General features: G+C 44.8%; 1 protein-coding gene across 1 annotated transcript; it reads right to left on the bottom strand.

Moving 5' to 3' along the window:
- Positions 1-553: 553 nt before the first annotated feature.
- IL22RA1 (interleukin 22 receptor subunit alpha 1) lies at positions 554-22296 on the bottom strand. Its single transcript, XM_043998954.1, has 7 exons — positions 22254-22296; positions 16307-16439; positions 15274-15458; positions 14543-14718; positions 12191-12329; positions 3978-4099; positions 554-1435 (listed from the first exon to the last, which is right to left on the bottom strand). Exons 1-7 carry the CDS (start codon positions 22294-22296, stop codon positions 554-556), a joined length of 1680 nt encoding a protein of 559 aa, XP_043854889.1.
- Between the last annotated feature and the right edge of the window lie 5227 nt (positions 22297-27523).

Here is a 27523-nt window from a genome sequence, read left to right as displayed (position 1 = left end):
CCTGGGAGGACCTGTCTCCTTCCCTCAGACAGGTGAACTCCCTGAGAAGGGCTGTCTTTCTTTCAGACTGGAGACCTTCCTCAAGGCAAAAGCTATCTCCACCACCTCAGACTGGGGGTTCCCTGAAGAAGAGTTGTGACTTTCTTCTCAGGCTGGGGGCTCCCTGAAGGTAGGGACTGTCTCCCCTTTCAGATGGGGGAATCCCCATGGGCAGGGACTGTCTTCCTTCTCAGACCAAAGATCCCACGAAGGCAAGGACTGTGTCCTCCCGTCTCAGACCCAGGGTCACCCAAAGGCCGATGAGGGGAGCCTCTAAAGCAAGGCTGAGACTTCTAGGAGAGAAAGAATTGTGTTTCCTTTCTCAAAGTGCAGGGTCCCTGAAGACAGGAGCTGTGGTTACCCTAATATATGTGGGGACTCCTTGAAGCTTTCTAGACCCCCTATCTCTCACAGGGTGACTAGGATGAGGTTCTACCCCAGTCTGGGTTCCAGATTGGGGAGTACAGCAGTGGCTGTCAGAGCATGAGGAGGGTGCTGGTCCCCCCATTTTCCTTCAGGGTTCCCACTGTACTGTGAGGTCCAAGTCTCTGAAGAACAAATCAAGCTCTGTAGATTGTTCTGGGCAGTCCTCCTCAGGTCCCGGAGGAAGAAGCTCATCCTTGGGACACACTACAGAATCTAGCAGGTCCCAGGCTCCCTGAATCTGCACCCTGGGCTGAAATAGGAGGGAAGTCATAGAGGAGGGGAGGGGAAAGGGGTGGTCTTCCACCTGGACAGAGGAAAGTAACGAGGTCTGGTTGCTTAAGTATCCTGGAGCTATTGACTCCAGTGAATCAGTTGGGTGAACCAGGGGCAGAGCCGGGCTGGGTGGCCGCTCTGTCTGGAGTCCTGGGGGCCGATGGAAGAACTCTTCTCTGGAAATCTGGAGTTCTGTCTGGGAATTTGGCAACAGGGGCCCAGCTGGGCTCTTCTTGGGCTGAGGTTGGCCCATGGTCCCATTGAAGCATCTGGGGTCCAACTCCTGCTGTGGGGACCTCTCTCCCCCTGAGTCCTCCATGCAGGCCCCATAAGATGGGGGCCATGGATCAGGGAGGGCCTGAGGGGCATAGGATGGGGGCTCTGTCTCAGGAGCCACTTGTGGGGCATAAGAAGGGGGTCCCACCTCTGGGACTGACTGAGGGGCATAGGATGGTGGGGGAAGTGCCTGGTGGGCCAGGAGAACAGGGATGGGTATCTCGCTCTGTCCAAGGTAGGTGATATCAGACAGGCCAGGTGGCAGTGAAGCTCCCAAGGCCTCCCTGGCCCCAGGTATCTTCACCTGGGAGTATTGGATCGGGGGAACCAGGCCCCCAGAACTGCTGAAGTCGATGGCCGGGATCAAGATATGCTCCTGGATGAATCTCAGCGGCTGAAAGGTCAGCACTCTCTGGACATCCTGTGGGGAAACAAGAATATTGGGGCAAAGGTAAGTGGGATGGGCCATTAATTACATGGGGGGATATGGTCTAGATTTGGGGGTTCTCCAGGGATGCATTTCAGGGTCAGAGATGAAGAGCTGCAAAGGACCTTGGAAGTCATGGAACCCAACCCCAACTCGTGTTACAGAGGAGGAACCTGAGGCCCAGAGAAATGAAGGGACTTGTCTAGGCTCCCATAGCTAATGAGTGGGAGAAGTGGGAGTCTTCCTGACTCCAAGTCCAGTGTTTTATCCACTTCACCACACTGACTCTGGTCCAGACCCCCAACTGTCAACTTGCTCTTGGGCTCATCCACAGCTCCTTGAGGCATGCTGGGACAAAGCCGGTGGAGAGGGAGAGGGCTGACGAGGTTGGGTCACAGCTCTTCAGGGTCTCTCTCCCTCCTTTCTCCCTCCCTTCCCTATCTTCCCCAAGATGATACCAATGATGGGGAGAGTTAATGTTCCTCTAGTGGTTTAACTATCACAACTCTCTTTACAAACATGATTTAATTCAACACTCCCTAGAGTTAGGCTGGAATCACAGAATTTCAGAGTTGGAAGTGACCTCTTGAGGTCCTCTGTCCCACCCACACTGAGCACCTACTATGTTCCAACCATTGCACTAAGCATTGGGGAAACCAATCAGAAAGCAACACGGTCCCTGCCCTCAAAAAGCTTACACTCCAATAGGATGAGGCGAGAAGAATCTTCTCTACCTCATCACTGACAGGTGGTCATGCTGCTCCTAAGACAATGTAGGAGAGTACATTGTAAACCCCAAAGATCTTTGTAAAGGTCTGATTAATATTGGTCATTATCAATAATACTTTTATTCTCATTTTTTTTAGAGTTCAAGAGAAGGGAAATAATTTTCCCACTGTGATATTCTCTACCATCTCAGTTTAAGCCCTCATCACCTCTCATCTGCATGATTCCATTAGTCTCTTAATGGGGCTCCCTACCTTTGCTGCCTCCCCACTCTCTAACCCATCCTTCACAATCTGCCAAATTAATCTTCCCAAAACTATCTGAGCATTTCAGCCCCTACTCAAAAATCTTCACTGGCTTCTCATTGCATCTAGGATAAAATACAGACTCTAGGACTTAAAGCCTTCCACAATCTGGCTCCCCTTCTAATCATTTCATATCTATTTCTTTCCTGTATTCTCTATTCCAGTCAAACTAGCCTGTAGGCTGTTAATAATACTACTACTAATGGCTAGATAGTATTTTTAGATCTGTGAAGCATTTCAATTGTCTCATTTGATCCTCATGACAATACTGGGAGATAGGTATTAGTATTTTTATTCCCTTTTTATGGATGTGGAAACTGAGTCTGAGAGAAGTTAAACAACTTGCCTAGGGTTCACTTTGCTAGAAAGCGTCTGAGGTGGGATTTGAATTCAGGTCTTGGACTATAGGTCCAACACACTTTCCACTGGGCTACCCAGATGCTTGTCCATGACATTCCATGTCCCATGTTCTAAGCTTCGTGCCCAAATAGTCCCTGATCGATGTAATGTGTGCTTTCCTTCCTCCTACCTCTTAGAATTCCTAGCTTCCTTCAGGGCCCGGTTCAAATATTATATACAGATACCATATACAGTACTTCTACATGGAGCCTGTCTTGATCCCCTAATTGCTAGTGCCTTCTCCCCAAGATTTTGGATGCCCTATGTATGTACATGTTGTTTCTTCTCATTAAAGGGTAACCTTTCACTTTTTTTCTTTGTCAGGGCCTAGGACATGGTGGGCACTTAATAAGTGCTTTTTGATTGATCACTTGTGTATACATTGTATCCTTCCAGTAAAATGTAAGCTTCTGGAGAGCAGGGATTGTTTCAATTTTTTCTTTGTATTCCCAGCATTTAGCAGAATGTCTGGCATACAGCTGGAACTTAATAAATGTTTCTGGCATTGAATCGACACATAGTTAATGAATGGCAAGGCCAGGACTAAGACCCAGATAGGTCATTAGTCTCCAAGCCAAGTGAACTCTTCTACATGACATTGTTTGAGGATTGCCTGAAAGGGTCTAAGGCTGATCAACTCTGAGTTGCTTCCATTCTCTCCAACCCCACCCCAACACAATTCTTGACCACCTTGCTGACTTCTACATTCTGGGATTTAAATCCCAGAACTTGCACCTTTTTGTGGATTTGGATACTAGGTTACTTGAGAGGACAAAGTGGGTCTGGTTTTTGTTTGTTTGTTTTTGTGGGGCAATGAGGGTTAAGTGACTTGCCCAGGGTCACACAGCTAGTAAGTGTCAAGTGTCTGAGACTGGATTTGAACTCAGGTCCTCCTGAATCCAGGGCTGGTGCTTTATCCACTGCACCACCTAGTTGCCCCCAAAGTGGGTCTGTTTTTAAAATTCCATGTTTCAAGCCCAGGGTCCAAGGGAGAGCTGAGGATACCTGGGTCCCCCTGTCCCTCTCTAAACGGTAGGCTCTATCCCTGGAGACACCGCCCCACCCCCTTCTCCCACCTCATTTCCCAGGGTCATAAGGTCTCTCACCAGTGAGTTGGGCTGCTTGGGAGGCTTCTTGACATATCGGTAGCTCAGGTAACAAAGCACAGCCACGAGGAAGCCCATGGTGAACAAGGACACCCCTGAGAAGGAATACAACCATGTCCGATCTGGATGGAGAAAGGAAGACATACAGGGAAGAAGATGAATGGTTGGGTGCAGGGCCCTTCCCATTTTGGGATTCTAAGTGCCTACAGCCACCCTTTCTTTGTCTAACCCCCATTCCTCCCTCCTTTCCCTTCTCTTTTTTGTTCCCTTCTCTTCCTCCTTTCCTTCCTTCCTTTCTTCCTTCTTTTACTCTTTTTTTTGGGGGGGGCAGGGCAATGAAGGTTAACTGACTTGCCCAGGGTCATACAGCTAGTAAGTGTCAAGTGTCTGAGGTTGAATTTGAGCTCAGGTCCTCCTGAATCCAAGGCCAGTGCTTTATCCACTGCACCACCTAGCTGCCCCCTCCTTCCTTTCCTCTTAGAACATCTTGTGCTTTTTAGACTCTACCCTCAGAGAGACAAGGCATGTGTGTGTGTGTGTGTGTGTGTGTGTGTGTGTGTGTGTGTGTGAGAGAGAGAGAGAGAGAGAGAGAGAGAGAGAGAGAGAGAGAGAGAGACAGAGACAGAGACAGAGAGAGACAGAGAGAGGGAGGGAGGGGGAGGGAGGGGTAGAGAGGAGGAGAGGGAGAGGGGGAGAGAGGGAGAGAGGGAGAGAGGAGAGGGAAAGAGGGAGGGAGGAAGGGAGAGAGGGAGAGAAAGAGAGAGGGAGGGAGGGGGAGAGAGAGGGAGAGAGGGAGAGGGGAAAGGGAAAGAGGGAGGGAGGGAGGGAGGGAGGGAGAGAGAGAGAGAGAGAGAGAGAGAGAGAGAGAGAGAGAGAGAGAGAGAGAGAGAGAGAGAGAGAGAGAGAGAGAGCCCTTTAGATTCTGTGGCTTTAACATTCTAAGAGTCTTTCAAGTTCGAACATCCTGTGTCCCAATGGTCCTTCCACCTTTGATGGACTGTTTTCTAAGGTCCCTCTCAGCCCTGACAATTTACATTTGAAAGGCTACCTCCAGCACTGACATCATATATTCTAAGGGCCACTCCAGCTCGGATACTCTATATTATGAGATCCCTTCCAGCTTTGACATTCTTTGCTAGTGAGTGCGTACAGGGCTACAATTTCAAGGGACAAGAGGGATCCAGAATCTGGGGGCTTGTCGGCCAAGAGTACAAACACGATGCCTCCTATCATCAATGTGCTTATGCTTGAGCCTCCTCACTCCTTGAGAAATGGATAAAATGGGGTTTCTTAATCGGCCAGAGTGAGGACCAGCTCCTATCCATGGTGATCCCCTCAAAGTGAAGTCTGAAACTGGAGCAAACGAAAGTCAGCCTCCCCAGTGAATGGGATTAGTTTATACCTGACTCTGTGGCATGGTAGAGTGAGGCTGATTGATGAGATCATGTGTCATATATATATATATACATATATATATATATGTTGACATACAAACGTACACATATACATACATATATGCTCAAATACATATACAGGGGAACCCAGGGAGTCCTCAGCTCTCCCTGGGACCCTGCAGGAGACTGCTAGCTAGCACACAATCAGTTAAAATCTTAGAAAGTATGATAGATCAAGGGTTAGGGGCACTGTCATAAAGACAAATATAGGCAGGACAACAGATGACTTCTCACTTTGACCTAGTGATCCCACTATCGGGCAAGTACCCAAGAAAACCAAGGAGAGAAAGAAAGATCATGTACAGTATGTACCAATATATTTATAGCAACCCTTTTCCTTGTGGTAGCAAAACACTGGAAACTATGTGATTGCCCATTGATTGTGGAAAGGCTGAATACATTGTGGAGCGTGACAGTTCCAGAGTGTGATTGCATAAGAAATGATGAATGTGAGAGACTCAGAGAAACCTGGGGAGAAAGATGAATTAGAGCCAGGTGGAAGAACTAGAAACATGAGAACAAAATACACACGAATTGCAATGATGTAAATGAGAACCACATTGAAAATAGAAATGAGTCTTTTGGGGGTCTGATTCATATGAATCAGTTCTGCCCAGAGTAGAGAGGCTGATGGAAAATGAAGCCATGGCTGGAGCATTCAGAGCCCTCTATAAAGGAAGGCTTTGGGTGGAGTTTATCTCTCTCCACTGTGCTATGCTGCCTCTCTTGCTGGGGTGATGGGGGGAGGGGAGCTGGAATGGAGAATATAAAGACAGAACCAAAAATTGCCCCTTTCTTCAAGAAGCTTATATCCTACTGGTTCCATACGACTTACACCAAGATAGAGCTACTAACCAGAGTGGCCTCTACCCATTGCTCTATACAGAGGTATCAGTGGAAATGACATTAAAGAAGAGGTGTCATCATCTGCTTTGCCAATGCATCCCAAGGACCATGGGTCCTCATCTCATTTAACCTACAACTGAAACCTCCTATATAGGTCATCTCCTTCAGTTAGAATGGGATCTCCTTGACACCAGGGACCCGCTGGCTTTTCCAGTCCCATGGCCAATGCTTCACTTAGTATTTTGTACATCATAGGGACTTAATAAATGCTTTAAAATTAATTTATTTTAAAGTTTAATTAATTTTATAGTCAATTTCATAGACATGGAAAATACAGCATAGTGAGAAAGCCAGTCTTACACTTAGAATTTCAGTTCAGTTTCATTTCAAAGTCAGCCTTTGGTGTACTAACTTTGTGATCTAGAGGTAGCAGGGTGGCTTAATGGATAGAACACCGGATCTGGAGTCAGAAAGACCAGAGTTCAAAACCAGTCTCAGACACTTCCTTGCTGTGTGATCCTGGGCAAGTCGCTTAACCCTATTTGCCTCTGTTTCTTCATCTATAAACTGAGTTGGAGAAGGAAATGACAAACCACTTCAGCATCTTTGCCAAGAAAACCACAAATGGGGTCACAAAGAGTTGAACAAGACTGAAAAACAATTGAACTCTATACGTACATATAAAATACATATATGGTGTTCAGTTATATAATTCAGTATATATATACTATTATATATGCTATTATATTACTATATATTATATATACTGTTATATATTTAATTGTATATACACATATATTATTTAAATAATACACGTGTGTAAAGAGAGAGAGAGTGTGTGTGTGTGAGAAAGAGAGAGAGAGAAGAAGAGAGGAAATAATATGGAGGGACATAAGTTCAAGAATCACAAGGGAAATAATGAAAAAAGTGAGAAGGAAGGGAACATGGGAACATCAGATCTCAAATTATATTACGAAGCAGTAATCATTAAAATGATTTGGTGCTGGTTAGAAATGAGAGTGCTCAGTTAGTAGAATAGATTAGGTATATAACATACAGACACAAAGGCATCTAGTAGCAATAAACCCAAAGACCCTGGTTTCTGATTAATTTAATTAGGGTGATTTAATCACCATAGTAATTAAAATGTAACTGGAAAATATTTAACAAAATAACTAAAATGCAGTAAAACATAGATAGTGTTAATATGTGGTTTTCTAAGTGAATTTGTGGTCTCTGGTTCTGTATGATTTGGGTGCCACTGGTTTAGACCAACACCTCATACCATATACCAACATAAGCTCCAAATGGATATATGACAGATATCAAAGGTCACATCCTAAACAAAACAGAGTAAGAAGGAGGAAATTATGAGTCAGCTCTATGGCTAGCATAAATGTTTGTGACCCAAAAAAGGGAATAGAAAGGACCACAGAAAATAAAATGTACAATTTTGACTACATAAAATTTAAAAGTTTCTACACACACAAATCAATGTAGCTAAGACTTAAAGGGGAAAAGTTAACTGGGGGGCGGAATCTTTGTATAGAGTTTCTCCCATAAGGGTTTCTTTCCAAGATATATGAGAAAATTATTTACATTTATAATGAGCTACTCTCCAATTGAAAGATGGCCAAAGAATATAAACAGGCAGTTCTTAAGGAAAGAATCCAAGTTTGTGAATTTCTTGGGAATAGCCACATAAAAACATGTTCCAAATCACCAATAACTAGAGAAATGCAAATTAAATTACTATGGGGATTGACCTCACAACCACCAGATTGGCAAAGCTGACAAAAAAAAAAAAAGGAAAATAACAAATGCTGGTGGGGCTGCAGAAAAAATATGCACATTGATGCATTGTTGGTGGGATTGTGAACTGGCCCAGCCATTCAGGAAACCAATTTGGAATTACACCCCCCAAATCACTAAATTGTGCATATTCTTTGCTTCAGCTATACTACCAAAGAGATAAAAAGGTGCTATGTACACACAAAAAATACTTATAGCACCTTTTTTTTTTGTGGTAGCAAAGATCTAGAAACTAAGGCAATGCCCACCAATTGTGACATATTAATGTAATGAAATACTGTGTTGCTCTAAGAAATAATAAAATGGATCACTTCGGAGAAACATGGGAAGATTTGTATGAACTGATGCAAAGTGAACAGAACCAAGACATCAATTTATACAATAACATTGTAAAAATGAACAATTTCAAAAAAATTATGAACTCTTTTTTTTTTTTTTTTGGTGAGGCAATTGGGGTTAAGTGACTTGCCCAGAGTCACACAACTAGTAAGTATCAAGTGTCTGAGGTCGGATTTGAACTCAGGTCTTCCTGAGTCCAGGGCCAGTGTTCTATCCGCTGTGCCACCTAGCTGCCCCAACTTATGAACTCTTAATGAGTGTAAAAATTAACCATGATTTCTGATGGAGGATGTTTCCCATTTGACAGCGAGGGGATGGATTCTGAATATAGAATGAGATGTGTCTGTTGGACATAGTCAATATGGGAATTCATTTTTCTTGACCATGCCTATATGTTACAAGGTTGTTTTTGTTTTTGTTTTGTTTTGTTTTTTAAAGTGCAGGCTTAGGAGATAGAAGATGAGAGATAAAAATAAATGCTTGTTAATTGAAACAAAAGTATCTTTTTGTTCATTCATCCAGACACCATGTCAAAAATATAATAAATGAGGAAATTGAGATAAAATGAATTGTCCAAGGTGACGTGTCAAAGTGTCAGTACCAGACTAGGACTTTCTGAGGAAGTGGTGTCTCCATGATTGCACTTTGTACTTTGGCCTCAGTATACAAGAGATCATTCTAAATGTTGATAATGCTGTGATGGGAATCATAAGATGATATCACACCGTTATTTCATGCTTGGCTAATAAGACTTTTTAGTGTTCTTCCCCTTAAGACCTGATTCCTCTGGGCTATGAAAACAGATAACTGTGGTAATTGGAAAACACCTCTGGTGTTGGGGGGCTCCTCTGAGATCCCTATGGATCATGTGGGACAGGCAACTTGGCTCTCTTCCTGACTCCTGCTTGCAACCCATGCCTGGAACTTCTTCTGGCTCTCTCCATGTCTTCAGCTTTCTAGACTCTAAGCTCCTCAGTCAATTCTTGGGATCTCTCTGCTTGTGACACCAGTCAGGCATGGCTGAGGGAGGAGCTGCCCCTCCCCATAAAACCTTTGACTTTCCTTTTTTTTTCAGGGCAATGAGGGTTAAGTGACTTGCCCAGGGTCACACAGCTAGTAAGTGTCAAGTGTCTGAGGCCATATTTGAACTCAGGTCCTCCTGAATCCAGGACTGGTGCTTTATCCACTGCACCACCTAGCTGCCCCCTTGACCTTCTACTTGTAACCCAATGTGGGAACTGAATGATCTGGGAAGACTCAACTGCTCTCCCTCCTTCCTTACTGGAGTCACTTATAATCACTGGGTCCCTTCAAGACTCAACTCAGGTGCAAACCACCTCCTCTATGAGGCCATTCTCTCTTCTTCAGTCACATCCACCCTGAAATGCTTTTGTAGGCATTTGGAACAGGGCTTCAATTTAATTCGGCCCACATTCTTCCTCCCCAGTAGAATATAAGATAAGGATAGGTAGGTGGCGCCATGGTGCACAGAGCACTGGGCCTGGAATCAGGAGGACCTGAGTTCAAATCTGTCCTCAGACACTTACTAGCTGTGTGACCCTGGGCAAGTCATTTCACTCTCTTGGCCTCCGTTTCCTCATCTATAAAATGAGCTGGAGAAGGAAATGGCAAACTCCTCCAGTGTCTCTGCCAAAAAATAAAACAAAAAAAAAACCCAAATGGGATTATGAAGAGTCAGAAACAACTGAACAACAAGGATATCGTAGACTACTTGAGGGCAGAGGACAGTCTCTTTTCATCTTTGTCACCTTGGCACTTACTACAATGCCTGGCACAAGGAGGTGCTTAATAAATGCTTGTTGGATTAAACCCAATTCTGCCCACTGAACTGGGAGTGAGAGCAGAGGAAGCAGAGGCAATGGGAATAATTAACCTTTTTTCTTTTTCTTTTTTTTCTTTTTTTAGGAATTTATCAGGCACAGAAGTCCTTGAAGAACCAGCATGTGCCAAGGCCAGAGGGTGGATTCTTATAGGACCATGCCTAGTCCCTATTATCCTCCATCTGTGTTCCAGAGGTCAGGGTACCCAAAGCCCAGCAAACCACCTCTGGCTCCCGAGACCCGGTTGTAACCTGTTCCCTCCCGTGGCTGAGACCTGGATTCCTACTTTGCAAGGGGACAGAGAGGAGCAGATACTTGAACAGAGCAGAGCATTCCAAACCCAGAAATCACCTCTGGGACTGATGGTTTCCCTTTCCCATATGGGTTTCATGCCTGCACATGGTAAAGCAAGTTTTCCTCCCCTTCCTGAACACTGTGGGCTCCAGAAGGAAAAACGTCAAGACAGGTGCTGGAGGTTTGGGAGAAGTGGAGAAGCGAGTCTGGGCTGAGGCAGCTGCCAGGAAGCATCAGCTAATGAGCTCTTGGATAATTAAGAACTGAGTGTACTAGAACGTGCTTCCCTAGGTTTCTCTCCCAAAAGATTTCAAAATACTAACTTGGCAACCAGTTTTGACAAGTCACTTCTCTGAGGCCTCAGTTTTGACATCTGTGAAATGACGGAGCTGGACTTGGTAGTCTCTAAATTCCCACCCCTCCCAGCTCTGACATCCTGTGTTCTAAGGCCCCTCCGGCTCTCATATTAACACAGACTCTGTAGTCAGACGATCTGAATTAAAATCTGCCACTTTCTGCCTGGGTGATCTTGGGCAAGTCCTTTAAGCTGCCTAGGCCTCTGTGTTCTCATCTGTACAATGAAAGGGTTGGACTGGATCTCCTCTGAGTTCCCTTCCAACTCTAGTTCTGGGAGCCCATCTCTGATCCCAAGTCTTTTTCTTGGCCCATGACATCAGGCCGCTTTCCCACCTTTTCTCTTACTGAGAGATAGAGAGGGCAGAATAGGGCTTCCACCCAGTTTCCCACTTGCGTAGTGCCAAGCATAGCACGTATTTCTGCCTTGTAGAATCCCTACCTTCCTTAAGTGAACAGCTCACAGCATCTCCTAAAATGGACCCTTGTTCTGAGTGGGCTCTTAAAAGATGCTTGGTTTTTACTCCTCTGGATTATTAACTCATCAATGCCTCTGCATACACCAGGTGCTTAATAAATGCTTGTTAATGACGGATGCATCTGGGTAGATGATGTATATTGCAGCATAATGAAAATTCTTGGCATTTTAATTTTGGGGTCCGTTACAGTAGAGAACACAAAGTGGTACCATACAGACAGCACTGAGTTGGACTCAGTGGACCTGGGTTTAAATCCCAGCTCTGTCACTTACTACCTGTGTGACCCTCAGCAAATTACTTCAACACTATGGGCCTTGGGTTCATGACTTAGAAAATGAAAGAGTGGGACCAGCTCACTTCAGAGATCCCTTCCAACTTCAAAATGCCAGTCCTGGGATCTCAATATGGAAACTCCACATCCCAGTCTAGATGGCTAACTCTTTGATGGGCTGGCTGGAGGCCCTGGGCAGTTAAGTGATTTGGGGGGGGGGCAGGGCAGTGAGGGCTAAGTGACTTGTCCAGGATCACACAGCTAGTAAGTGTCAAGTGTCTGAGGTCAAATTTTAACTCAGGTCCTCCTGAATTCAGGGCCAGTGCTTGATCCACTGTGCCACCTAGCTGCCCCAGTTAAGTGATTTTTGCCCATCATGGTAAAGCTACTACTATGTCTCAAGGGCAAGACTTGAACCTAGGTTTTTCTGACTGCCAGGCTAGCCCAAGGTCACTTAGTGAGGCAGGGGAAGGGACAGGATTTGAATCTGGGGCTATCGTTTGTCATTAGGGTCAACACTTACCTGCCAGTGTCCTCACTCTGCAGGTGTAGGAGGTACTCTCCTTGAAAGGGGTGGGGATAACGATGATGGTGACCCCCTGGTACTCTGTGTCTGGAGCCAAGCCAAAGAATTCATATTCTTTCTTATTCCCTTCAAAGTGCTGCATTACATAAAGAGACAGAGGCAGAGCATTTCACCTTACTCATACCCACCACCGTTTACCTTCCCACACTTTCTAGGTTACAAGATGTTCTAATATATGTGCAATGAAACACTCTATAAGGTTGTTTTTGTGGTGTTTGTTTTTTCCAGTGCGGATCTGAAATTTTGTGGTATAAGGGACTCCAAGTGAGGAAACTCCCTCCACCAGTGCAGATCAGTACTTATCCTATTAAATATAATTATAACATCCTCTCCCCAATGTCATGGGAGACCAAAAGGGTATTAGACTTGCCCAGGGTCATACAGACATTCAGAATGTTTCAGAGGTAAGAGATGATGATAGCAATAGCAATGACAATATTAGCTAGCATTTATATAGCACTTTTTTGTTTGTTTTGGTGAGGCAATTGGGGTTAAGTGACTTGGCCAGGGTCACACAGCTCGTAAGTGTCAAGGATCTGAGGCCGGATTTGAACCTAGGTCCTCCTGAATCCAGGGCCAGTGCTCTATCCACTGCTCCACCTAGCTGCTCCTATATAGCACTTTAAAGCTTTCAGAGTACTTTACTATCTTATTTGATCCTCACAATCATCCTGGGAGGTGGGTGCCATTATTATCCCCATTTGACAGAAAAGGAAGCTCAGGCAGACGGAGATTAAATGACATGCCCAGGGTGACACAGCTAGGTAGTATCTAAGGCTGGATTTGAACTCAGGTTTCCCTTCACTGCGCCACCTAGCGGCTGCCTCTAGTAGAGTATGATTATCCCCATTTTACAGATGAGGAAACTGAAGCTGAGGGGTAAAGTGCATGCTGAGGATCACACAGCCAGTAGGTGGCAGATATAGATCTCCTGAAAGGTAGTGTGCATGATTCACAGAGTGTTGGACCTCAAGTCAGAGAGATGTGAGTTCAAATCCTGACCAATTAGCTGTGTGACCCTGGGCAAATCTCTTAACTTCAATACACTCTAGCTCTACATTGATCACCCTATAACACTTTCCATAGTATCATCCCACTCTTGCACTGGCCACTGTACAGAACCCAAGCTATTTTTATTTTTACCGATTCCTTTTCATTTCATAACCTATTCCTTTGAAAACATTCCCTTTCTTCTCCCATTTCCCTGTAAATAAAGATAAAAGAGAGGAACTCTGACCATTTCTGATAATGTATACAACATTCCACACCCATAGTCACCTACCTCTCCAAGGAAAAGTAGGAGAACTTTCTCAGCTCTTCTCTAGGGTCAGGCTGGAGTTCAATCTATTTAACCCCACATTCCCTTTAAAAGATGTCTAGGGTCAGCTTTTAACTAACTGTCCATTTTGAGGGGGATCCAGAGCACAGATCCCAAGGAAGCAGTGCCATACAGCAGAAAGAGCCTTGCCTCTCTTAATCAGAAGAGGTGGGTTCAGTTTCCATCTCTGCCACTTACTACCTGGGGATTATTAGCAAGTCACTTAACCTTCCAGCTAGGTGGTACTGGGCCAGGAGTCAGGAAGACCTGAGTTCAAATCTAGCCTCAGGCACTTAGTAGCTGTGTGTTCTTGGGCAAGTCACTTAACCTCTGTCTGCTTCAGTTTCATCATCTGTAAGATGAGGATAAGAAGAGCACTTACCTCCCAGGATTGCTGTGAGATAAATGAGATAATATTTGTAAAGCACTCAGCATATTGCCTGGCACATAGTAGATGCTTAATAAATGCTTATCTTTCCCCCTTCTACCCCCTCCAGATCTCAGTTTCCTCATCTATAAAATGGGAGGGTTGGATGGGAAGGCCTCTGAAGTTCCCTCTAGCTTTAGGATCCTATGATCCTTTTCCCAGTGAGCTTGGGCAGAGGAAACTCAACCCAAGATCTATGGCAGGAGCCCAGATGCAGACCCATTTGGCTGATGATTCCTATATTCTGTTAGGAACCATGTTGTGCCCAAGCAGAATAAACTACCTCGAAAGGTAGTGAGCTCCCTGTTTACTGGAAATGGAGATTAGGCCATCATTTCTCAGGGATGCTGGGGAAAGGATTCCTGCTCAGGTTGGGCTCTGGTTAGAGGACCTCTGGAGTCTCTTTCAGCTCCAGGTGGCCACAATTCTAAGGCCACTAATTCTAACATCATCAGTCAATTTTCAGGTCAGGTTCTAGTTCTATCCTCTTTCTGGGGACCTGGGGAGGGGGCTTCTTCTGGGACAGGGCATGCTTGGGGCTCACCATTTGGTAAGTTTGGTTGATGTGCAGCTGAAGGCGATAGAACAGTTCTGGGAATATCTCTTCGAGAGTCTGTTGGTGGCCACTGCTGGTCCAGAGGGCGGTGGGGGAGGGATGCACAATGAGCTTTACAGACCGGACGCTGGGGTTGCAGGTCACCAGGGGCGGCTTAATGAGTGCTGGTGCAGGTGGGGAGGAGGGATTTGAGGAAAGAGAAGAGAGAAAGATGAGTGAGCCTGTTCTTTGGCGGAGTCTGGCTATCATGACTGTGACTTCTGTCATATCCCGTGCTAGGAGCTGGGGACACAGAGAAGGGAAACTACAAAAGCTTTTGTGGCTCAATGGTTAGAGTGCTGAGCTTGGAACCACGAGGAGCTGGGTTCAAATCTTGCCTGTGCTCCTTACTAGCTGTGTGACTCTGGGCTTCAGTTTCTTTATGTATAAAATGAGAAGGTTGAATTACATGACCTCTAAGGTCCCTTCCAGTTCTAAATCTGTGATCCAGAGACGGGGAGGGGAAGGGTGTACAAGTAGAATTTTAGATCGGTCCAAAAAATGCTGCAGAAGCAATCTAGGTTAGATGAAGCAATCACCTTCAGGGGGCTTCGTGTTGGGGCGATCCCTAAAGGGTCCCCTTGTCCCCCACTCACCTCAAAGCCTGACGCTGTCCTGGGTGCTGATCAAACCCTTCTGTCCCACCCCTCCCACCCCCTCAGGAAAGGAGCTGTCCTTACTGTCTCGGCAGGCACTGAACCTCGTTGTCTGCCTCCACTCCACGAGGTCTCCGTGGCTTTGGCTGGAGGCCATCACCTTGGCAAAGTACTGCTCCTCAGTGTCTCTCGTCTCAAAGGTCAGGTTGCATGATGTCTGAGTAATGTTCTGACACTCGTCCTTGGGTTTCCATTTTGGATCTCCATACCTATAGGGCAAGCCAAGAGGAGAGGAAGAGGGATTCCGTTTGACTTCTGAGCTGATTCCACCTCCCTGAGATGACGATGAGCGAGCTAGGAGGGGAAGAAGTGACCGAGACAGCAAATGGACTGCTGGAGTTAGAGGGGAGAGCAGAGCTATTACCTGACCCCAACCTTGCAAATAAGTACAGACCCCAGCCTGGTCTGCCCAAACAAGCCAGCCCAGCACCATCACTGTGGAGTCAAATCAGAATGACAGAATTTACAATTGGAAGGGACCCCAAAGGCCATCCCTGGGCTAACACATCCCTAACGAGAATCTCTAGGCATATGAAATTGTATTCTTGCCCACCTCCCCCATAGTCTTCATTCCCAGAAAAGAGTGCAAGAAGGAACTTGGGGGGGGGGAGGCTGTCATAAGCAGGAGTCAGTCTGGGTCCCCTGCTCTTTTCTCTCCACCTTCAACCATGTCCCACATGCAGATCCCAGTCCTGGAAACAAAGGGGTCATCCGGAAGAAGGAGAGTTGCTGAGTGGGGAGAGGGAGATCTCTTAAGGAGCCCCCAGTCTGAGGGTAAGGGGGACAGAAAATTCCTTGTTTTCAGAGAGCCCCCAATCTGAGGAAAGAGGTACAATATTTGCCTCTGGGGAGTCCCTAGTCTGAGGAAAGACAGTGTCTGCCCTCAGGGAGTCCCTGCTCTGAGGGGACACAGCCCTTGATCTCTAGGAGTCTCAGTTTAAAGAGGGAATCAGCCCCTGCCTTTAATGAGTCACTATCTGAAGGGGGAGAGTTGGTCCCTGACCTCAGGAAGACTCCAGTCTATCCCAGCCCCTGCCATCAGGGTGTATGGCTATACCTTTTATACTGCACACTGTAGACTGTGTCTGCAGGGCTTCCCTGGACGCTGTCCCATTTCAAGATGTTTTCAAAATTGTTCGAGTGGAACCTCAGATTTTGAAGAAGCTTGGGATTCTCCTCTGCGATGTATGCTGGGGGGGGGGGAAGGTCAGAAGCCAGTGAACCAGGACACTCCCAGATCCCCCCAAGGAAGTCAACATTGCCCACTGTTCACTGCCCACTACCCTGTGCTCTCAGTCAAAGGGCAGACAGAGCCTTTTGAGCCAGGGAGGTGGGGAGCAAGGATGGGACTTGATCAGCCAAATAACATGAAGGGATTGAAGAGAAAGGCTTTCCTCTAATTTGGGGGTCCCAATAGGAATTAGCAGGAAGAACACTGAACTTGGAACTGGAATGTGTGAATTTGAGTCCAAGCTCTGGAATAGACTTTGTGACTTTGGGCTGGTGGGTTCTCCTCTGTTTTCTCATCCCTTTTAAAACTAGAGGCGCTCTGGGGGATGTGGCAAGGATAGAGTGAGAGAACAAAAATAGCTTGCATTTCAATAGCTTTAAGGATTACAAAGTTTTCTTTACAACAGTCCTGTGAGATAGGTAGTGCCAAGTATGATAGAAACATTGATATTGTGGCTGATGGTGTCTGGAAGTAGGGTAGAATTGAATGATCAAGATACCTGGGTTTGGGGCAGCTAGGTGGCGTAGTGGATAGAGCACTGGCCCTGGAGTCAGGAGGACCTGAGTTCAAATCCAGCTGTGTGACCCTGGGCAAGTCACTTAACCCCAATTGCCTCACCAAAAAAAAAGAAAAGAAACTTGGGTTCAGGGTTTGGTTCTGCCACTAACCCTGTCACCCTGGGCCATGTGACCTTGGGCAAATGACTCTATCCTTAAGTTTCCTCCTCCTTCCTCTAAAATGATGGTCCCTTCTAAAGTTCACATTTTTTGTCCTACGGTCAAGCCCTTTCTTTATCCTCTACTTGTTAAATTTTCTTACCACCACCCTCATCCCACAACGATCCATCCCATCCCACCTCAACCCACCCCACCCTATCCCATCCTCTCCCATTCCATCACTGGACCTAAGTTTTCATTAGGATAAGGTAAGGCGTGGGTGAGGTTACCCTTTTTCAAAGTAGGTTGGCACCTTCTCTGCAAATTATAGTCTTGAGTTGACTAGCACTGAGAGGATAAGAGACTTGCCCAGGTTTAAAAGCCAGCATGCAGAGGCAAGCCATAAGGCTGCCTCTCTTTATGAATATGCATGCTCCTCATATCCTTGAAGAGAGGCACCATATCACTTTTGTGTCCCTGTGTAGGCACTTAATCAGGACTTGATTGAATGATAAAGATCCCTTCTACCTCTGATGTTCTATGGCCCTGTGCCCTTTTTGGGAGGGGGCGGGGCGAGAAGGGGGGATCACCTAGGGGCAAGTGGATAAGTGCCCCGGAGTTCAAAGTGGAGGTGGCGGGGGGGGGGGGGGGACTCTTAAAGGAGAGGACTAGGATAAGAGGTAGGGGTGCATAGGACTGAGTTCTACTTTGCACTCTGGCCTTCCGGGGGTGAAGGCATAGGTGCTGAAAGGGAATGAAAAACACTTCTCCAATGAGGAAGGTCCTCTGCTCTGCCCCTTTCCTCTATCTCACTATCCAGGTGGGGTAGGTTGAATGAGATGTTTGGGGAATGAGAGACAAAGGCCACCTCCCAAGTTCTGGGCATGCTCGGTTCCCCTCCTCCCTTCCTGGAAATGCTTGGGAAAAGACCATCTGCTATGAGCCGGAAGGGTGAGGGGATGCTACAGTCTGAGCAATGCCCCAGAAAAGGAGCTGATTGGATGCTGCTCGGCTGAATGAAGCAATGGTTGGTGGCTTCCCTCCCAGGTGGGTGGAGAAGAAGAATCTGGGTTAGCAGCACTGCTCTAAACTGGAGCAGAGCTAACATTAGGCCATCTGTTTGTGGTCAGCACCTTACTTCCACCACTGCCCCAACCTCCTGAATTTACATGAGTTACAGTGAGTAGGTTTATTTTGGGGTTAGGGGGTTGCTTCCAGCCCAAGGATTTTCCTTTCCCTGAGATTACATGGTGCCTAAATCTGGGTCCTTCCCTGGAAATCACAGGAACATTCAATAAGCATTTACCAAGTGATAACTTCATAGAAGCATAGAACCTAGAACAGGAAGGGAACTCAGAGGTCATTAAGTCCGACCCTTACATTTGACAGATGAGGGATGAGGAAACTGAGGCCCAGAGAGGTACAGTGGTTTGTCCAAGGCTACTCAGGTATGCAGCAAGCTGGCAGAGTGGACAGAGTGTGAGATTTAAAGTTAGGAAGCTTTGAGTTCAAATCTCGATTCAGACATTAACTAGCTGTATGACCTTGGACAAGTCAATCTCTTTTAGCCTCTGTTTCCTTAACTATAAATGAGGATGGTCCTTATGGGACACAGAGCACAAGACTGTATTTCTTCTTCATCCCTGTTTTTATTTCCCCCAAATCTATTGTTTGCATTTCAGCATGATAGGATTTCCACACTTTCTTAAATGCAAGTTGTACATTGTGAAATCCTGGCTGGACAATTTATCACTTATCTGGAAATCCTGGATTTTGAAGAAAAGAGAATTTCCATGACTTTAGGTTTATTCAGGTGCCTGTGCTTACTTTACACCACCCAGTAAGTAAACCAATTGATCAATCCCTATTTATTAATTGCTAGATGAGGACACAGACCAAAGTGGGACACTCTCAAGAAGCTTAAATTTATTCTTAAAGTGTTTGCTCCAGCAAGTCTGAGCCTTAGGTCTCCCTCTAGAGCTCCAAGTGCTGTGGCCGGCCTGGGTGGGGGCAGCATCCTTCTTCCTAAAGAATCAAGGTCAGGAGTTTCCAAGGCCCCCAGAGGTGGAGACTCAAGGAAAAAAGTATAGGCATTAACAGCAAATTAAATGGGGCAGCTAGGTGGCACAGTGGATCGAGCACTGGCCCTGGAGTCAGGAGGACCTGAGTTCAAATCCGGCCTCAGACACTTAACACTAGCTGTGTGACCCTGTGCAAGTCACTTAACCCCAAATGCCTCACTAAAAAAATCCAAAAAACCCCAAAACCAAAAAAAACCCCAAACCCCAGCAAATTAAATTACATTAGCAATCATCTAGCTAGCTTGTGCAGTAGAGTGTTGGACTTAGTATTGGAGTCCTGAGTTTGAATCCTGCCTCAGACACTTATTAGCTGGGTAAGACATTCAACCTTTCTCAGCTTCAGTTTTCTCATCTTTAAAATAGGTATGCCAATAGCACCTACCTTCCAGGGTTCTTGTAAGGGTCAAATGAGCTAATATTTTTAAAGCACATTGCAACCTTAAGGTGCTATATAAATGCTATAATTAATATTATTATCATATCATAGACTTTAGAGCTGCAAGTGACCACAGATGATCTAGTCCAGCAGTCTCATTTTACAAATAGGGAAACTGAGAGCCGCAGCAATGAAGTGATTGCCCCAAGGTCACAAAAGTAGCAAGTTGAAAAGTCAGGATCTGGACCCCAGCTCCCACAATTTAGAGATGAGACAACTGCAGATGAGGAAATCGAGATCACAGATACTAAGTAGCAGAGCTGGGAGGGAGTCTTACTTATCCAAGTCCACTGACCCCGCCAAAGGCAGGGCTCATTCTACAGGAGAGTTGCTGCCCCCCTCTGTGGATTTCTCAGAGATCAGCCAAACCCCTCCAACTCCCCGGGGTTGGGGATTACCAGCCCTTTCCCTGAGGCTGCTCAGGGGCAGGAGTGGGAGGAGGTAGGAAAGCAGTTACTCGGAAGTTGATGGTCTAGTCCGCACATGTCAGGGCTCTGGGAAACTTCTTAGTGGATTTTCAACTGCGTTGCCTCTTTCCAAACCGTAGTTGCAGGGAACTTCTAGGGTCATCAGTACCATCCCCCTGTCTCTGATCAGGCATGCACAACCCCCTTCCCCGCCCCCCCCCCCTGCAACCCTAGCATTCTAGTGCTCTCAGCCTTTCCTTTAAACATCTCCAGGGAGTCAGAGGCGGGACCGGTGCCTTGTCGCTCCCTCTGGTGTCAGGGAAGGAGTCCTGGCTTTGGAGACGGAGGACCCAGCTCTATCATTTAAAACTGTATGATCTTAGGCAGGTCACTGGCCTCAAATTTCCACATCTGCCACCTGGGGGAGTGGGGAGCTATTGAATGAAATTATCCCCAAAGTTTGCTCTAAATCCCATGATACTCCTCTCATTAAGTTCTTCCTAATTTCTAAGGAGACCATTGCCGCCACCAACACTTTCTCTGAGTCTGTGCTTAGAGCATGAATACCCCATTACGGCTGAAACACTTCTCATTTCCCCTTTTAGCTTTCTTTTTTCCCAGGAAAGGAGGCCCAATCTCTCTCACGGCAAATGAATTGATTCCCCGCTTCACAAACAGGGTCATTGTAAAGACGGAGCTCTCGGCAACCCTCTGAGGGCATAAATGTGCATGTTATTATGATTTTTAACTCCAAGTGAGAAGGGGGGATGGGGTGAGGACCGTGTGTGGCTATAGCCCTTCTTCCCCTCCCCCCCTCCACTACCATGTGGGTTGGGGATGAGGTGGAGAAGCCCGGCTGCCTGGAAGCAGAGGGAGAAATGAGATAACCAGAAAGATCGGGGCTTCACAGAGTGCTTGGGACCTCTGGGCCAGGCTGCCCCCTTGTCTGATGCTATCGCTCAGGGCAGGAGGGGAGAGCTGAGGCTAAAGCTTTAGCCCCCTCCTCGCTTTGCCTTACTTGTCAGTTCGTTTCTTTCCTGGGGAGAATTTTCCGAAAGGCAAAGGCAGGAGTGTGTTAGTAAATGTTTAATAATATGTATGTATGTATGTGTGTATGTATGTGTTTATGTGAGTGTATGTATATATGTATGTACTTGTGCATGTGCGTGTGTGTATGCATGTGCATGTGTGTATAACCTACGCACACACATATAAACTGACTGTTTATATGTTTGTATATGTATACAATTTCTATAGTGTGTCATGCACGTATATATGCTCAACACACTTCAATATATATATTTATATTTTATATTCTATTAAATTTACATATTATGTATACATGCATGAAGTATGTTATGGATATATGCTCAACAGACTTAAATGCATTTATATCAATATTATATTATATATTATATTTCTAGGTATTTCTCTATTATATACACATACAACGTATGTCATGCATATATGTATATGTACAACACACTTTAAAAATATATATTTATATTATATTTACATATTATATATACATATATAGTGTGTCCTGCATATACACACACAACATACTCTTTTAAATTTCATCCGTATCATTAACATTTCCTCCATCAATCGACAAAACAATCAACAAAACAAATCAAGCCTGATTTGTAGCATTTACCAGTTTCCGAGGTGTAAACGCTCACATCACTTTTACCACCAGCTCTCCAGTTCTTGCTTGGTTAGAACTTGCTTCAACACCTCCCTGACAAGGAATGAAAGACCCCTGGGGCCATTTCCCCGACTCTAACCATATGGCTCTCTCCCCACTCTGACGTTCAGGTATCCTGTGAGTTTCAAAGGTCATTCCATAGCTTTAGTACTGGAAGGGACCTTAGTGACTGTCTAGTCCTGATCCCCTTGTTGTTTTTTTTTTCAGATAAGGAAACTGAGGCTCAGAAAAAATAAGGGACATGTAGGAGATTGTACAACTGGTAAGGAAGAATAAGGAGGGTTTGAACGTGGGTCTCTGACTCCAAACCCAGTGTTCTTATCAGAAACAAATCTGAAACCCATAGTAATAATTTCTTCTCGAAGTTGGAGGAGGTAGAAAAACTCCCTCTGCCCCTTACCACCTACCCCTTGCCCCCTGAGCGTTCTTTAGACCCTTGGGAACGTTCTTTAGAGCCCTGGCCTTGGGACACTGGGGAAACTCACCATTCAGGATGCTGATGGCTAGGACAGCAAGTAGCCACTTCATTGGGTCCCCTGGAAGAGGAGAGTCAGGGAAAGGGCCTTGCCTCTTCCTGCTCTTCTCTTTTCTCCTTTCTTCAGAGTTCCTCTCTCTTTTATTCCCCTCTCTTCTCTGCCTCTCTGTTGGAGTGTGGTGGGGAGGGTGGGGAAATGTTGGCGCCTAGGCAGTCTGTTCCACCCTGGCTGGGACTGGGGGAGGGAAGTAGGGAAAGGGCAGGGCCAATGGGGGAGGGTGGAGTCATGCCCAGGGAGAAGTAGGTGTCCAAAGGTGCTGGACTGGGCCATCAGGAATGTAGGTGCCTTGGCTCATGGCCAAGGGAGGTCCTTGATTGCTGGTACACGGCAGCCGGTTTTTCTCGACTCTGACTTCATGCTCCATTCACAGTAGATCAGTTAGTAAGTCCCTTGAAAAAAATTATTAAGTGCCTACTATGTGCCAAGCACTGTGGTAAATGCTGGCAAGAAAGGCAAAAGATAGTCTTTCCTCTCAAGGATCTCATGGATAAATAGGTGAGACAAAATATGAATAAAATATAGCCAGAATACATTGGAGATAACCAACAAAGAGGAAAGGCACTAGAATGAAGAGAGATTAAGAAAGGCTTCTTGGGGGTGGCTAGGTGGTGCAGTGGATAAAGCACCGGCCCTGGATTCAGGAGGACCTGAGTTCAAATCCGGCCTCAGACACTTGACTTACTAGCTGTGTGACCCTGGGCAAGTCACTTAACCCCTATTGCCCAGCAAAACAAAAAAAACAAAACAAAAACAAAAACAAAAAAAAAAGAAAGAAAGGCTTCTTGTAGAAGGTGGGATTTGAGTTCTGTGCCAAGCCAGAGGGTAGAAATGAAGAAGGAGAGCATTTCAGTCATGGCAGACCACCAGTTGGGAGATGGAATGTTTTGTGTGAAGAGCAGCAAAGAAGCCAGTGTCACTGGATCCATGAGTACATAGTGGGGAGTACAATGTAACAAGACTGGAATGGGTGGAGGATGCAGATTATGAGGGATTTTGAATATCAAATGGGATTTAAAAAATTTGTTCTTGGAGGTGATAGGGAGGTGCTGGAGTTTATTGAGTTGGGGGGAGTGACATGGTCAAAAGATCACTTTGACAGTTGAACCCTCATCAGATCTGAATTTAACAAATGCTTAGTTTCAGCAGCCTTGGAGGGAAAAAAAAGCTAGCCCAGTTTTCCTGATGAGTCCAAAACAGAGTCCAGTCTTTCCTGATTACCACTTGAAGAAGACAAGATCTCAAAGACTTTAAATGAACGGTTTCATTTTGTTGTTTTTCTTTTTTCCCTTCTGTTATTATATACACTATTTATAACATGTATTAGACTGGTAATAAAGCTTCTAATTTAAGGTGACCACACATTTAGATTTTAAACATCACACAGTTGAGTGGAGGGTGGACTGTGAGTGGGTCAAGACTTGAGCAAAGGTAGCAGCCAGCAGGTTATTGCAACAATCCAGGCATGGAGCAAAGAAAGTATGAATTAGGGCAGTGACAGTATCCAAGGAGAGAAGGGATGTGTGAGATACTATGAGAAATATTACAGACAGGCCTTGGCCAAATATTAACTGGGGTGTGTGTGTGGAGTATGAGAACTGAAGGATAATAGCTAGTCACAAACCTGGGGGACTGGGAGGATGGTGGTACCTTTGATAGCAATAGGAGAGTTAGAAAGAAAGGATATTTGGGGGAGGAAGATAACAAGTTTAATTTTGGACACTGAGTTTAAGATGTCTGTGGTTGTTGTGTTGTTCAGTCATTTCAGTCATATCTGACTTGAATTGAATTTAACAAACATTGATTAAGCACCTACTGTGTGTCAGGCATTATGGTAGGTGCCCTCAAGTAGCTCATATTCTTGTTCAGTAGTTTCTGACTTTTTCTAACTCCATTTGGGGTTCTTTTGGCAGAGATGCTGGAGTAGCTTGACATTTTTTCTCCAGCTCATTTAATAGATGAGGAGATTGAGACAAAGAGAGTTGGGGGCAGCTAGATGGTGCAGTGGATAAAGCACCGGCCCTGGATTCAGGAGGACCTGAGTTCAAATCCAGCCTCAGACACTTGACACTTACTAGCTGTGTGACCCTGGGCAAGTCACTTAACCCTTATTGCCCCAAAAGAAAAGAAAAAAAAAGAGACAAAGAGAATTAAGTGACTTGTCCAGGGTCACCCAGCTCATAAGTGTCTGAGACCAGATTTGAACTCAAGAAGATGAGCCTGACTCTTAGCTTGGCACTCTATTCACAGCACCACCTAACTGTCCATTAATCAATTAGGGAGGTATTAAAAGATTGCCTTGCTGCAGTGAGGGCCCATTTGAGATTGTGTAATACAAATTTATAGTGGATCCAATCAACATGGTTTCATGATTTTCTCCAGCTTTGTTTGGAAGCACATGAGTAAGAATGAATGTAGCAGGTAGTAGTAGCAGTAAGCCAAGGTTGAGTCTCTGCAGCGCAAGATCAATGATATGTTGGAAAAGTTTCTAAGTCACAGTGCTAGATGAAGAAAAAAAAAAAACAAAGTCTCCAAGACAAAAGAAAATGGGTTTATTGAGAGAGGGATTCTGTATCACAATAAAGCCAGTCTGAGGTCTAGGACCCAAAGACCCTGAGGCTCAGGATCCACGGATATTTATACACCATGACTCCTGATGACCCAGTCCAGCACCTTTGGACACCTACTTCTCCCTGGGCATGACTCCACCCTCCCCCATTGGCCTTGCCCTTTCCCTACTTCCCTTCCCCAGTCCCAGCCAGGGTGGAACAGACTGCCTGGGTGCCAACATTTCCCCACCCTCCCCACCACACTCCAACGGAGAGGCAGAGAAGAGAGGGGAATAAAAGAGAGAGGAACACAAATTAACATAATCTCAGGGGTACAAATACAATAAGTATGGAATAGGAAGAAAGAAACCATCAGTCACACCCTAGTACAATCACTTGTCATTCTATATATCCTACTTAAAATAGCCCTTTTACTAAGTAACAGGCTAATAACATAAGAAGCCATATACTGGATTTCATCTTTGCCATCTTGGAGGTAGCCTCTCTGGCCTATCTTTCTCTGAGTTGTTTCTAAGCTATCTAGACTTTTCACCATATTGGTTAAACACTCGGCTTTCCAATTTCTCTCATACTCTGATTGGTCCCTTATACCTCAGAAGCATTTTAGGTATCTGGCCTTTAAGCTGATTGTTGGCTATACCTAACCACAATTGGAAGTCAAATAGTTGAATCTTTGGTTAAGCTTGTAGAGTAGACAAGTTAAATTTTGACTCAGCTTCTTTCAATAGTTAGTAAAAAATACCTATTTTTTTAAACTCTTAAGATATCAAAGAATATCTAAACATTTTAACTCTTAATTTGTAGTCTATAAACTGATTAGTACTATAATTAAATCACTTGGATTCTAAGGGGTGGGGAAAAATCTCTCACAAATAGAATAAGGGGGCAAAGGATTCAAAAGAAGGAGACAATGTAGAGTTGGACTATCCCACAAGGAAACCACAAAGGGAAAGTAAAAAGAGTGATTGCTTGGGAAAGAACTAAAGGGCTAAGGAATTGGAGGTCACAGTAAGTGGGAAGAACCAGGTTAGGGATTACAAGGCAAAAGGAATGTCAATAAATTGTGATCGAATAAGGGAATTTCAGAGTTCATGAGTATAGAAATGGAATACTTCTGGGAAATGGCAAGATCAAGGGTATGAGCATCAGGAGGTAAGGGGTGATTGAGGAAATACCAAAATCTATTTAAGTCTCCTTAGTAAGAGGGCAGGAGCTGGGGAGGAGGAGGACTCATTCAGGAAAGAAGAAGAATGTCTTGGAGGCCCTTAGACAATACCTACCAGAATTTTGATTAAGTGGTATATATGGAATGGGTGAACCCCAAAGGAGGAGAAGTTACTGAGAGATGGTGCCAGAGAGTGTCATTCTTGGAAGTGGAAATGGGGAGCAAGGAGTATATTCACTCTTCCACTTTGACCAGCAAGTTAGGAGAATAAATGAAAATGTAACCAGTGCAGGAAAGGGATGCTATGCCATTAATAGGGAGCCAGGTCTCAATGACAGCCAGAAGATGAAAGGAGTGGCAAAGGACAAGATTTTGAGATGAAAGTGAATTTCTTTTGGTGGATCAGTGGAATAGATTAGGTATACAACACACAGTAGTAAAATGACCATAGTAACCTAGTGTTTGATAAACCCAAAGACCCCAGCTTTGGGGACAAGCACTCACTATTTGACAAAAACTAATGAGAAAACTGGAAGGCACTACTGCAGAAACTAGATATAGATCAACATATAACACCATATAACAAGATAAGGTCAAAATGGGAACATTATTTAGGCATAAAGGGTGATACCATAAGCAAATTAGGAGAGCAAGGAATAGTTTAACTGTCAATTCTATGGAGAAAGGAAGAATTTCTCTTTACAAGAGAGCATTATGAAATGTAAAATAGATAATTTTGATAATAAAATTTAAAAGGTTTTGCACAAACAAAACCAATGGAACCAAGATTAGAAGGAAAGCAGAAAGCTGGGAAACAATTTTTATAGCAAGTGTCTCTGATAAAGGTCTCATTTATCAAATTGATAGAGAACTGAGTCAAATTTATAACAATACAAGTCATTCTCCAATTGATAAAATGCTTAACAGGCAATTTTCAGATGAAATCAAAACTATCTATAGTCATATGAAGAAGTACTCTAAATTATTTTGATTAGATAAATGCAAAATAAAGACTCTTAGGTACTTCCCCACATCTATCAGATGGTCCAATGTGACAGAAAAGCTAAATGACAAATTTTAGAGAGTGTGTGAGAAAATTGGGACACTAATACACTGTTGGTGGAGTTGTGAACTGATCCAAACATTCTGGAGAGCAATTTGGAACTATGCCCAAAGGGCTATAAAACTGTGCATACTCTTTCATCTAGCAATACAGCTACTAGGTCTATATACCAAGGAAATCATAAAAAAGAGGAAAGGACCCACATACAAAAATATTTGTATCAGCTCTTTTTGTGGTAGCAAAGAATTGGAAATTGAGGGGCTGTACATCAACTGGGGAATGGCTGAACAAATTGTGGTATATGATTGTGATGAATTACTATTATGTAATAAGAAATGATGATAGTTTCAGAAAAACCTGGAAAGACTTACATGAACTGATACTGAGTGGAGTGAGCAGAACCAGGAGAACACTGTACACTGTA

Source organism: Dromiciops gliroides, chromosome 3 (assembly GCF_019393635.1).
Source record: "Dromiciops gliroides isolate mDroGli1 chromosome 3, mDroGli1.pri, whole genome shotgun sequence".
NCBI classification, from domain to species: domain Eukaryota; kingdom Metazoa; phylum Chordata; class Mammalia; order Microbiotheria; family Microbiotheriidae; genus Dromiciops; species Dromiciops gliroides.
This window is presented reverse-complemented; position numbering and strand designations above follow the sequence as displayed.

What these genes read in the sequence shown, in the direction of transcription:
- IL22RA1 (XM_043998954.1), bottom strand. Translation starts at nt 22,296, where the DNA reads ATGAAGTGGCTACTTGCTGTCCTAGCCATCAGCATCCTGAATG. An exon ending in TACAGTGTGCAGTATAAAAG is followed by an intron (nt 15,459 to 16,306) that starts GTATAGCCATAC and finishes CTTGCCCTATAG; the next exon opens with GTATGGAGATCCAAAATGGA. An exon ending in TCAACCAAACTTACCAAATG is followed by an intron (nt 12,330 to 14,542) that starts GTGAGCCCCAAG and finishes TATGTAATGCAG; the next exon opens with CACTTTGAAGGGAATAAGAA.